This window comes from Tachysurus fulvidraco, chromosome 11, assembly GCF_022655615.1.
Source record: "Tachysurus fulvidraco isolate hzauxx_2018 chromosome 11, HZAU_PFXX_2.0, whole genome shotgun sequence".
In the NCBI taxonomy this organism is placed as follows: Eukaryota; Metazoa; Chordata; class Actinopteri; order Siluriformes; family Bagridae; genus Tachysurus; species Tachysurus fulvidraco.
This window is the reverse complement of record NC_062528.1, coordinates 11,000,238-11,013,748: the sequence shown is the minus strand read 5'-3', so window position 1 is coordinate 11,013,748 and position 13,511 is coordinate 11,000,238. Positions and strand designations below refer to the sequence as shown.

Genomic DNA, 13,511 nt, shown 5'->3' with positions numbered 1-13,511 from the left:
TGATCGTACAGTTATTACATGGTAAAATATACTCTGAGTGTTGCCTGGAAAGTATTTAGTCATTACAATACATCACCGGGTGTTCATTATGCACACATAGATAAGTGTGATCACCATTTAACGGTTTTGATGATGCACTGCACATAAATCCCTTTTTGTATTTTGTTTTAATATCTCCATTATAAATGGTTTATTTTATCACAGTAACTGATTACTATGGTGTAGTTTATGGTTAGTGTAGTTTTACCATAATTCTATGATTATGAGGAAAACATCTTCATATCCTCCACATGAGAGGAAAATGATTGTGTGTGTCTTCCCTGTCTGGGTTTTCTGACTCTAAAGAGTTAAAGACATCTCTGAATTTATTATACAGACTTACATTTTTATCTCATTTTATACTGAGGCTTAAGGGCCTTGCCTAGGGGCCCAGCATCGGTAGCTTGGTGATCCTGAGATTGAACTCACCCGCTTCCACATAAGTATAGATCTATAATAGTATATAATAAAGCATAAGTTAGAATTCATCTATGAGTTTATAATAGGTGTTACAATTGTACCGTGGGTCACACAATTTTTTTCTATATAATTCTGCAAAAAGAAGAAGCTGTAAAGTGTAAAGGAACTGTAAACTGTAATGCTAACACTTAGTGTACACAACTGTATAAATGTATGTCACTATTTGTGCCAGCTTACCTCTAAACCCAAACATGACATTTCTCCCATATATGTAAGCTAAACACGTGATTTAAGAGAGGACTATAGAAACATTAGTCTGTGTAAGTCTGGATTTGGAGCCAGGTAGTGCAGTTGCGCTCTTGCCCAGGTATATTGAGTCAGATGGTGTCAGAGCACCATGAGGCTTGGTCATAGACCCCTGGCAGCAGCAGGAATCTCGCTTACAAGCTGCAGCTCTTGACTCAAAAGGAGATAAAAGGGGCAGCGAAGTGGAAAGACCTAAAGGTGACTAGAAAATGCTCTACCCAGCCACTGCACCTGAGCCACACACCACACACACTCTCTCTCACACACACACACACACACACACACTCACACACATTCACACACACACAGAGCAGAAGTAGGAAAACAGCCTTTGTTGGATCTACAGGAAATGAGAAGCCCAGAAAATATAATCAAGATAGGAAGATAGTGAGATTGTAGTGAAGTGGATAGAAGACGAAGAGTGTCAGTTTCTGATGTGATCTTCTATTTCTTTTTTCTGTCCTGCTTTCAATAGCTCCGTGCAGCATCAATTTCACGGCACCAGGGGGCTATATAGAGACACCACCACAAGGCAGCTGTGACTACTCCACCTTTGACTGCACGTACACTGTGTCCGTCTACATGGGCTACGGGGTGGAGATTCAGGTTTGAGCTCTTTATAATGCCATTGCTGTTCTAATGATGTATTTCTCAGTGCCATAATACACAATCACATCTCGATTACGATTAACCTCTCAGACCCTGTACAGGACCTTACAGATTCCTTCATTGACGTACTTTTAGCAAGGTTAGTTGTACATTGTATATTTATATGGCTACAACTATCAAAATCATGCCAGTTTAAATCTCATTAACTGTCTGCATCTCAGTGTATGAATTTACTGTGCACTTGTTATCAGTCCTTGAGTATCTAACATGTGTACAAACCTTTAAACAGTCTCACCAATAAGCCTTTCAGGGTAAAACATTAAAAATATCTTTTTAAGGATCACAGAGTTGTAGTCTCAGCTTTAGGGAATTTTTTTACACCTATTAGCGTACTTGCGGACTTCAAATCTGTGTGAAATTGATTCTTTTGCTATTTGGTTTGAGTAATTTAACAAACCAACAACAAAATGGACCGATGGGGATGTAGAAGAGGCTGTGGCTGGAAATCAACTCATAAAAACTAGTAACAGGTAAACAAACCCTTGACAAGTGAGTAGTAAGCTTGCAAATGATCACAGTGCTTAAGATATCATGATATTAGAAATATCTACTTTAAAGCTTTATGTACCGTACCTTCCTTTATCAGATCTATTACATTTTTGTTGTTGGTCCAGAATTTTTCTCCAGAGGATTTTGGGTAAGTTTGCATTGTGTAAGTCTTGTGTAGCCTGAAACCCAAAATACATAGAGTATTTGCTCCACTTCCTGCACTTTGGTTGATTTATATTTGGATTGCTTTCTCCCTGCAATTTAAACACGGTACAGTTTGTTTACAAGCAGACCATGATCACGCTGTTCTGGACTCTCGGGGGTGATGTGCACCTGTGAACACTGTGTGCTGTGTGTTCATAGAGTAAACTCCCTAGGATTCACTCAGTTGACTATACAATGTTTATGTGAAAGCACCCGTAGACGTTACAGAAGCCTGTAGCATGTCTGTGGATGCTGGTTGTGACGCCAATATTTCATTCATTTGACTAAATTTGTGAGATTCCTCTCACCGGAATCACCTTTATGTCCTTTGAGTTTCCTTCTTGCTAGCTTTATAAAATATACAACAGCTATTACCCTGATGACCCTCAGTATAGGTTGCCTAATGAAATGATATAAGAAATTGCTGAACAATAAATTACTGTCAATGACACAAGACGCTTTTGGTCTTTTACATTTCTCTCTCTCTCTCTCTCTCTCTCTCTCTCTCTCTCTCTCTCTCTCTCTCTCTCTCTCTCTCTCTCTCTCTCTCTCTCTCTCCCATTTCCCATTTACAGACCTGGTAACCTGAGACAATATATAAATACCTCTCTCCTCCACTCCTCCTTCCCTGCAATTATTCTCAGTGACTGATATGTAAGGAAGCTACAGGGCTCCCCCTTAATTAATTACTTATAGATTATCTGTCCTTGCCTTTTGTTTGTTTATGGTATTTTTAATGGCATCCTGTTAAACTGTCTCTCAAGTGACTCTTAACTAAATTAAAGCAGCCACTTTCTCTTGCTGATAGACAAAAATGATGTTTCGTTCAGACTGTCTTGGACAGCGCTTTGCATTCTCGATGCTGCTCAGTGCCTCATTCATCTCTTTGGTCACGTCAGGGTCTTTAAGACCCAGTTAAGCATTCCTCTGATCTGGCAGCCTTTCTGAAGACTGTGTAGGCTTCGTTCCGAGCTTTGAGTTTGGAGGAGCTGCTGGTCTGCTATGGATTGTGAAGAAAGTTTAAGTGGATTTAAACTATATCTGTCATTCAGGACTTAGAAGATAGAAGGTGATTTGTTCCTCTAAATGATCAAGTACTGAAGGCCTTTTTCCCTCCCACACATTTTTCATCATCAGTAACTCTTACTTAGTAAAATGTAATTGAACTGAGGTTCGTTGTGAATCGATGTTCGTTAGTGTACATTTTCACTTGAGGTGAAGGTCAAATATTTTTCATTCAGCACCTTCATTCATCTCCTTGGTAGGAAGTAATAATGTTTAATCAATTCTAATAGTATTTGTCATATGCATAGTACGACATGCAGTGAAATGCTTTTTATGACTGTCCATATTACAAAGTAAATAAATTTCAAAATAAAAATATTAAAAAAAAAAAAAATTTAATAATTACAATAAAACAAAATGGAATTTTAAAAATAAGTGGACAAAATATATAATAATATAAAAATATTTTAAACAATGTTTAAAAACATTTTTCAGTGTATTATTTTTTTAAATATCTAAAATAATTATCAGAATGCTTCTCTAACTGATCGAACACAGCCCATGAACGCTTTGTGAATTTTTCTGTTCTAAGGTTTACCAGTATTGTAATGCTTGTAACAATTGAAAAGTGAAAACTCGAATGTGCTCTTGCAATATTATTAATTTTGGAGGCTTTTAAATGTATTATGTATTCTCATTCACCTTACTAAAATCAAAATAAACTTAAAAGAAGTGGTATACTAAAAAAACTCCGCAAGACTTTAAAAAGATCTATGTTGTTTTTTGAAGCTGTGAGTGACACTTAAGTATTGATTAAGGGTCAATAATCTCAGCCTCTATCACTGCAGATAGCATGTGATGCAATCACAGGAATGTTTCTGACATGGACGTGAACAGGCGGCTCATAACTTTGGTTTATGGATGCTGGTCAGCTGTCAGATGGTGGGTTTTTTGCTAAAATTATTATAAAATATTTTAAAATTGATGCGGAAACTGAGCTCACTGTTTTATTGGACATAAATTCTTCCTTGCCTGAGATCATTTTGTAGGAAATATAAAGAGTGACATTGATTTAACTGAATCTTAAATAAACTAATTTTGATTAATGTTACAACTGTCCTTGATTTTCCTGAAATGTGGTGTATGTATCGTGTACTATGTAGAGTCCTATCTCTTGTACTGTATGTTTTTGTGTATAGTCCTGTCTTCTGTTATTATCTCATGCAGCTGCATCTGACCCTTCGTCCTGGGCAAATGTCCGATGAATACGTATATGTATGTTACACTATATTTCATCTGTCTTGAAATACTGTACCTTGTAAAGCATCCTTTGAGCTTGGGAAAGGCGCTATATGAATTAAACATATTATTATTGTTATTATAATAATAATAATAATAATAATAATAATAATAATAATAATAATAATAATAATTATTATTATTATTATTATTATTATTATTATTATTATTATTATTAACTGCTAAACCTGCCCCAAATCGTACAGAATACCCCTCTGTTAGAACTAGTATTTTATTTTACCCATCCTATCTGCCAGAGGTGGTAAATATCACTTGGGTAACAAATGCCACCTCCACATCCAGTGGCAATTCACTGTAGGAGCCAGCATGAATGTGGGCCAGAGTGGTGATGTGATTACTTGTGTAAAGGGGATGTGGTAGCTTAGTGGCTAAGGTGTTAGACTACAATTTAGAAGGTCAAGAGTTTGAATCCACCAAGGTGCCTTGTATAAATTTAAACAAAAAAAGGAAGTCTGCTAAATGCCAGAAGTGTAATGTAAAGCTGTGCTGCTCTTAAGATTGATTAAATTTTCTGTCACAACATTGACTGATTAGACCAGCAGGTGGTAGTGTCTTAGAACTGGTTAGAATTCGAGGTCCTGATAGGCTAGTCTTGATATTTTCTCCTCCCACTGTGAGTCAGGGTCTGTAAACAACACTTGGAGGACAACAGGCACTACACAAGGGCAGATACTACCTAAATATCAAAGATTATGATGCAGTTTCAACACAAATTCACTCATTACGGTGGTAGGATCTGTAGCTCCAGAAATCTTTATCTACAGAAGATCAGAGTTCTCTGAAGCTGTTGGTGGTAAATTATTCCACAAGCAGGGGGAGTAAGGTTCTTGAAGGACTTTGTCAGATGAGGTGCTTTGGATACCATTGTATGTATTAGGTTTCCGCTGACAGGTGCTTTAATGCATATGTGACGTGCAAGTAGCAGGTTCAGGCCCCAGACTTATAGTTTGCTGTTCCACATAAGATTTACAACCTTGTATTTGTGATTAATGGCTGGTTCTCAGAGTATAGTTTTCATTTCTATCTTACAGTATATTCAGTGAGGAGAACGTTAAATACTATGACTCAGCAGCAACTTTCAGGTCTTTACTACCATTGTTTTAATGGGTTTTATTTGCATACTCTGAGTCAAGTCATTAGTCATCTTAAATCATTTGGTGCATTCCTGCAACAGTGCAATGTTGACCTGTTTTACCCCACATGCAGTTTCCATAGATCATACTGTTCAGAACTGCGTCTTGATAACCAAATCCTCTGGATTTTCATCTTTACACAGAACTCACACATAATCCTAGAGATAAAGAAGGCAAAAAGAAAGCTTTTTTAATTGTCTGTCACAGCTTTTGGTTACTGCTGCCCTCTGTTCTGACACTATAATGGAGTCTGCACAAGCACTAATGAGTAAATGCAACAAAAACTTCTAATTCCCTACTAATGTCATCCCTTCCTGACTGGTACATTTAGTTTGAGTTTAAGAGTGGAGCTTAATCTTTCAGAGATTTTAAGACCCAAAGCAGTATGACCTATAACAGGCTGGGAAGGATTTAGGCTAAACTCATTTGAATATGAGCACAGTAGCAGAGTAGTGAAATGGTGTTATATTAGTGGCCAGGTCCCCACCGAAGCATTTTTAAAGCTACAAAAGCAAATCTTTAACAAGCAGGTTAATGTGGAGATGTTCGTGAAATAAGTACCCCCAGTCACAAGAACAACTTTCTTCTTTTAAAGCTTAACTGATCATTTTTCACACCTCCAAATCATGACATGACAGATGATAAGAATAGAGGTTAAATGGTCTTTACTTAGTGTCAAACTCCTCTACTTACAGAAGCTTACTAAGCAGGTAAAAGCAGACTGTTTGATTGTAATATATTCTCAGTGTCTGTGTGTTTATATATTCAATTTCTATCAATTGTTTTTTCTGGTTTTTTATTTTATTTTTTTTAGAATCTCCATATACTTGTCAATGATAATTCCTTCTTGTTCTCAGCTATCAATTCTATCAATTGCATTTTTTTTATTTATTGTATTTAAACTAAAATCCATAGAATATATCCTAAAATATTTAGACACTAGTGCCAGTTTTCTGTGCCTAAGGGTAGTTTGCCTACAAATCCTAATGGCTCTTAATACACTAAAGTCAAAGTAATTAAGAAAAAAATACCTGAGCTCATGCAAAATAGTATGGTACAGTATGAGCACGAACTCAGCCATAGCCCTAATTTGAAAGACAATGTCGAAGTCATGCCTGGTCAGTTCAAGTGATTAATTTTTTACTTTTAAAGACTAACTTACATTTAAGTACACTTGCGTTTATTCGTGTTTTACATTTCAGTCAAGTATAATTTGGAGTAGCTACTTCTGTTTTTAATTGAGTGAGCAAAGCTACAGTCAAACTGCTAATGGCTACTCAGCTACTCTTTGCCCTGACACTCTGTCTCTAACATTATTAAATACATATTTTAACCCTAAGTATTTTGAAATTTGTATTATAATATTTCTGACCAAGTAAAATATGAAACCTGTTTAAATATAAATGTTTTTAATATTCTTTCTGGAAGCTCCAAATCCAAGGCAGTGCAAGCTTTAGATCTCATTTTAATTGTTTCTCTTGTCACAGGATCTTCTCAGCTCCACAGCTCATGTGTGATGGTGTGAACAATGTATTGTGACAGCAAAGGCTACTGTTCTACTCACTAAAGACTTTTTATTAATCAGACAGGCTTCTAGCATTAACATTAGGGTTATATGCACCACTTAGTTCTCAAAGGCAATCTACATGTCTCATAAACCTCTCTGGTGCTCACTGCTAATCTAAATCATCAAGGACACTCCAGGGGCACTGTATGAATCTTTACTGTTTTAGCTTAGGAGCATAATAATCCAGGTTAAACCATTTTAAACGAGATAATATAGAGATGAGATCAGGGTTGTTTATTAATCTGAAAATACTTCATGATCAATAATAATTTAAATCAGATACACAGGATTAGTATTTAGGCTGATGCACTATAAAACATGATTGCACCATTAAGTTATGTGAACATATTTTTTTCTTTAACCCCAGTTGTCATGACAGGTTTTGGAGAGTGAACTCAAGTTTGTAGGTTTTCAATAATTAAAACCTGAAGTAATCCATTGTCTCGACTACTTGTGAGCTGAAACAAATCTTAACCTCAAATTGAACCTCACATTTATAAGGCAGTAGGTGAACTTTGTTTTCTAAGTTTAACCATCCTGATATGTCTTACAGCATACCTGTGAAAAATGGTAGATCTGATATTGGAGAAAAAGAATACGTTTAATATAGTCATTCAACAAATAGAAAGAATGTTCACATATAAAGAGACTTGACATTTTAGAATTGATTATTTCAAGAGAAAGCATGTGAAGGAGTTAAAGTGAATATAAAAAGCTTTTTTTTTTGCTTTTTTGTGTTTTATAATCATTGTATAACCTTTAAAGAAATAATGGTTTAAAGGTAATTGGTTTTCACTTCCATGATTAGTAGGTATTAGAAATGTTGTGCCATGCTATTTCTAGGTGTGATGTAATAGTAATGATTAATCCTAAAAAACTCTAGGGTTGCCCATTTAATGTCAATATGTTATATTGACATTAAACATGGAATTAATATTAGATGGTGTCTTATAGTGGAGTCTTTAAATAAGATGAAACTAGACTTTCAAATGCTGTGCCTTTATATGTGGTTGAGAACCGTATGAATTCTGAAAAGCCTGTGGTTGTCAATATAATATATAGTTTTTTTTTCTCAGACTGCCACAATTACATGGCTGAGTTTTCAGGAGGATGCTTATAAGAGGTTCCTTAAAAATAAATGAGGTAGGTTTAATAGACATTTTGAAAATTGCTTACTTCATATAGAAATCAGTAAAGTGAAATTACTCGTTTGAGTCTCATTTTATCATTTAATGAATCTTAGTATTTTGTAGGCTATGAGGTATGGAAGCAGCAGCAGCATATTTAGTCTGTTTAGTAAATGCTATTAAAGGTCCCATTATGGCTATTAGGGGATACACTTTAAAACAAATAAAAATTAAAGATTTTTATCAAATCTGATTTGTTTTATTTCTTGTGTAATGTTAAACAATACATAGATTATTATTAACATGAAAGCATTTCACAATTTATAAGTTGTGTTTAAAGGCTATTTGGTGTAAACTATGGTACAATCAGTTTTTCCTTACCCAGTAAAGTGCTACCTTGCAATAGTAATTCTATCTTGCTCTTTAATGGTAGATTTATTTGACTGAGGGTGGAAACTGTTTTTTCAGCTCAACTTCTAATCTGGATTGGTTTTATTGAATGGCTCTAATCTATATAAAAGTATGCATTTGGGAGGCTTGGCTTTGTTCCATGCCAGTTCCTCTTGTACTACAGTGCCCTGGCAAAGCTTTCTGTACAAGTGGGTAGAGCTCCTCTCAGACTGGGTCATGTCTCACCAGAGGAAGAAGAGAGAGAGGAGCCCATTATGCCCTCTCAGGTTCTTCTCCCCAGCCCTTTTTTTGTTGTACCTTTTTGTGAAGGGATTTCAAGTTTTGTAGTGTGGCTGAGGCAAGGCTTTTAGATGTGGAGAGTGCAGTACTGCACTTTAGAAGGCTTTCAGCTATTCAGCTATAGGTGTGTGTGTGTGTGTGTGTGTGTGTGTGTGTGTGTGTGTGTGTGTGTGTGTGTGTGTGTGTGTGTGTGTGTGTGTGTTATTTTCCATTGGGAGAGTGAGGTGAATTGGCCAGCTATCAGCTCTTTGCAGCCCTCTTGGCTGCCTTTGATTGGTTTCTGCAGTGAGACCTCTAGCCCCTTTCTTCTGGCCTCTAACTCCAAAGGTCATCTTCTGCTAAGAGTTCAGCTTCTGCTCTTTGGTCATATCCAGGCAGTATTGTTTACAATGCATTCATGAATTCATAAGGAAACAAAGAATAGAACAAACATAGGAATCATTACAATAAAGAGAGAATTTAGAACAGAAATGGATATTGAATAAATGAGAATGAAAGGAAGAATAAAAGTATTCATTACCAAGTAATACAGTATGTATTTATTATCAAGACTCCAAGGAGTGTCTTAGATGTCGATAAAATAAAACTGAATGACTGAATTTCTCCCTGGTTCACATGAACAAGTTATTTTTGCATCTACTCCTTCTTATCTCTTTCTGCATCTAATGAATAATGTTAAATATTAACGTATCTGACACTTTATATTTGACCAGATTTTGATAAGCAAGCTTTACTTCAGAGTGATATTAACAGGACGACATGATGCCTACTGAACATATAAGCCCTTTTATACAACTGACAAAAATACATTCAACACATATTCCAGTAATCGTCAGGTGTCACAGAGACATTAATTTCATTATGTATTGGCTTTCATTAATTTTAAATGTTAAATTTATATGGCAAAGTTATTGACATAAGGCACTTATTGCACTTTTACACCTTTTATGATTTGCCCGGTGTTCATGTACATCTGGTATTTCATAGCCACTTAGTGATGATGTGTTATAGATTGTTAAATAAGGTTTAAATTAGAATGATTTGGAAAAACATTTGGAAAAACCTCCAAAACAAGCATTTATCTTTCAAACAAATATTATTCTCAAGAAAACCTGATTAAACAGTAATGTTACGCTCAGCCGACCAGAGTTTTGTGGAATCATTCAAATCTATAACAATGCCATAACACCAAAATGTTTACAGTTATGTACATTGTATCTGAGATTAAAGTTTTAGTGTTTTCCATCATTACTATTATGTAACCTACTAATACAGTACATTGAGCTACAAAGTCAGTTGAAGATATCGCTGTTATAATAAGTTCTACTCTTCTGAGAAGCTTTCCGCTAGATTTTTGAGTGTGGTTGTGGGGATCACGTGGGGTTCATGCAGCCACAGGAGCATAAGTGAGGTCATGGCACTGATGTGAGGTGGTGATGTCTGGAGTGCAGTCACTGTTTCGAGTAAATTACAATGCTATTCAGTGTGGTTACCGTAAGTTCAGGGCACTTTGTAGTACTTTTCATATCATCGTTGACGTTGCATTGTGTACAGGGGCATTGTCAGGTTTGGGCTTTTTGGTTCCAGTGATTAAGTTAACTTATAATCACATCACATACAATTTCTATGTAACTGAAGGTTGCATTTATAGCCTTTGTTCTATAAATGAGTGAAGTTCAGCCAGAGTGGTTACTTTCTCCATGAGTTTTCCCATTTGATTGTTTCTTTGCTGAATAGTAATAGCAAAGTTGTCACCTTGTGACCTCACAACATTAGAAAAGTCCCTGATTTTAAGCAGTCTAGAACAAAAGGTAAAGGAAAAATAGAACAGAACCTTATGTTAATAAAACATCTGCATCATTTTAGCTCGAACTCAAACGGCTGAAGCTTGTTTTATGAGTGTTTAGATGTGTTTGGATTAATGGACTATCAGATGGCAGTGTGTAAGAGTCATCATCACTAACCAGACACTCGGTCTTAATCTATAGTGCTTCCTGTTGAACTATGAACACACAACATATTCTCTTTTTAATCATTATTCCAAGTGCATGGCAGACCCAATTATTTACCCTCTACCGATAATCTATATTTTTCTTATCACAGTCTAGCCCTTGTTTTCAATTTTCTGAGCATTTTTCCGACATGTTTCCTTAAACCAATTTCTGCAGAAGGGTGTTGGGGATTTTGGTGGTAATGAAAAAAGGGACCAGGGTGAGGTGAATGTTAAAATGAGATAAGTGTCAGCATGAAGAGTGTGAGAATGCTCTAGCAGTGGGGAAGCTGCTACCATTCTCTCCCCAAGCCTTTATTCTACTCCACGCAGAGTTTGGCAATAAAGTATTTGTATGCTGATGAGGTGTGGGACACAAGTACAGTACATGTATGTGTTAAGTGTATGAGGAGCCATTAACTGGAACATCTGAATGTTCAGTCGACTGGAAAGCCGGTTTAGTGTGTTGTCAAACTAGGTGTGTTTTGTATGCATTCAAAAATTCCTTCTTTCTTGTGTTTTCTCAATATTTCAATTGGAGCTTTGTTTTTCTGCAGTCTCCTTAAACACTAAGTAGAACTGGTTCTTTTGTGTTCGCCAGCCCCCTCTGCATGTTTCTGACCAAGGCTGGAGTGACCTTGTAGGGAACATCAGTATTCACCACACCTTCTCTCTGTGGATTATTCAGGTGCTGAAATAGAAGAAGGAATAATGAGGGCGGCTTTGTACTAGGTGACATGTTGTTCAATCTCTCTGCCCGAGAGCAGAGTTAATCTCGCCACTTCTCTTTATCACATGGCTGGCTCCAGGCCATGCAGCTCTTTTGTGTGAAAAGCCATGCAAATGACAAGTGCAGAACGTGTCATGTAATTTGGAGCACAATAGCAGAAGGGTTTGGTGAATGCAGAAGAAATCTCCTTTTTTATTTTCCTCCCCATGTGTGAAGGACAGAAGTGATGGAGATAAAGGATATCAGCCTCTGCCTGCAGATTGTAGGTTGGATGACAGTCAGCTGGGCATGGCATTGTCTTGCCAGATGGCATAGATCTTCTTACTCCACTCTTGTGTGTTTTTTTTCTTGTGTCATTTATGTGTAGCACGACTTTTGACACTTTGCTCTTTTCCGGGTGGGATTAATCTTCTGGTTATTAACTTTATGTTTAAAGTAACGTTCACATAATTCTGATTTCACAGTGTTTAACACACATCCAGACACATTATGCCAATAGCAAGCATATGATTTGTAGTTTTTTTTGTTTTTTTTTTTACAAAACCATATAAGGCAGTCCAACTGCATATAATATATATATTGTTCTCCATATAGACATGAACAATAGAGACAAATCAGCAGTGAGGCTCTATGTGCAACATGATAACTGCCTTTTCCAGCACATAGTATAACAGAATTAATACTGAAACAACATACAGTAATACAAAATAAATAAATACACAAACTATAAAAACTAATTCATTATAATATAATAGGTATAACAATGCACTGTCACTGTGGGTTTAGATGTTTCCAACAACTCCTAAATTCAGGATACACAATTTTCAATATGCATGTCATTACATACATCATCAGTTTGTGACGTAGCAGACATAACAAAATGACACAGAGCTTAAAGAAATAAACAAAACACTCATAACAAACATATACTAATAAAAGTCTGACACTCGGCTCAGTTTTTTTTTTTTTTTTTGTCAGTTTGAAATAAAATTGTTTAAGGCTGTCTCTTTGTGACCATTTAAAAAGTGTTATACATGTTTGCATAATTCATTTTTATTTATCATGAACGGCATGACATATGAACATTAGGTGTCATGTAACCCCAGGAAACACTATTCATCGTTAAAGTGTCAGCTTGATGAACCTTCCAGCTGACACTTTCACTCTCAATAAAAGGTTTGTCATGTTTTTGTGCAAGTGTTCATCATTTCAAGCCTCTTTTCTGGGTGTGACTCAGAGATTTTTTTCATCAAGCTAACTTCACTGCCAGTGACTTTAGTAGATGATTTTTAATATCCTGACCCATAATATGTCTTCCACTCATCTTTCATGACTCCTGTTTGCTTTAACCACAGATTTAAATCTATCTGAGTGTTGACTGAACACATGCTTTAATAGAAAAGATTAGGCATGAGGATAATCTGACCTTTTGTACAAAGCAGCTAACATGATCAATATCACACCATTACTGGTGTTTAAATAGGGGACCAAATCCTGAATTTTAAACATATTTCAAGAATTTGAACATTGACCCTTTTTGTTTTAAATACTTTAAAAGGAAAATATGAATTTATTACAGAATTTTGGAGCCCAATGTGTGTGTCAGTGTGTCTGTATATGTATCTTGATAATTGTTTTTTTCTCTATAGAAAGATAGAAGAATAGAAAGAACAAATCTAACACATAGGATACTTTTCTGTATCCAAACCTGTTGTAGGGAGATGGGCGATGGGCTTGAGTAGCACATAATTATGCATAATTATTGTAACGACCTATTTCTCTTGTTGTATTATTATTGTTTTTTTTTTGGAAAAACAGACTG

The 13,511-nt window shown here is 35.9% G+C and overlaps 1 protein-coding gene across 9 annotated transcripts in view; it reads left to right on the top strand.

Annotated features, from left to right (window-relative positions):
- sez6b (seizure related 6 homolog b) overlaps nt 1–13,511 on the top strand; it is a 154,054-nt gene that overhangs the window by 76,040 nt on the left and 64,503 nt on the right. For all 9 annotated transcript variants that reach the window (XM_027147813.2, XM_027147814.2, XM_027147810.2 and 6 more), the window contains exon 3: nt 1,241–1,371. In XM_027147813.2, coding sequence (XP_027003614.1) covers nt 1,241–1,371 — 131 coding nt within the window. The remainder of the gene's footprint in view (nt 1–1,240; nt 1,372–13,511) is intronic.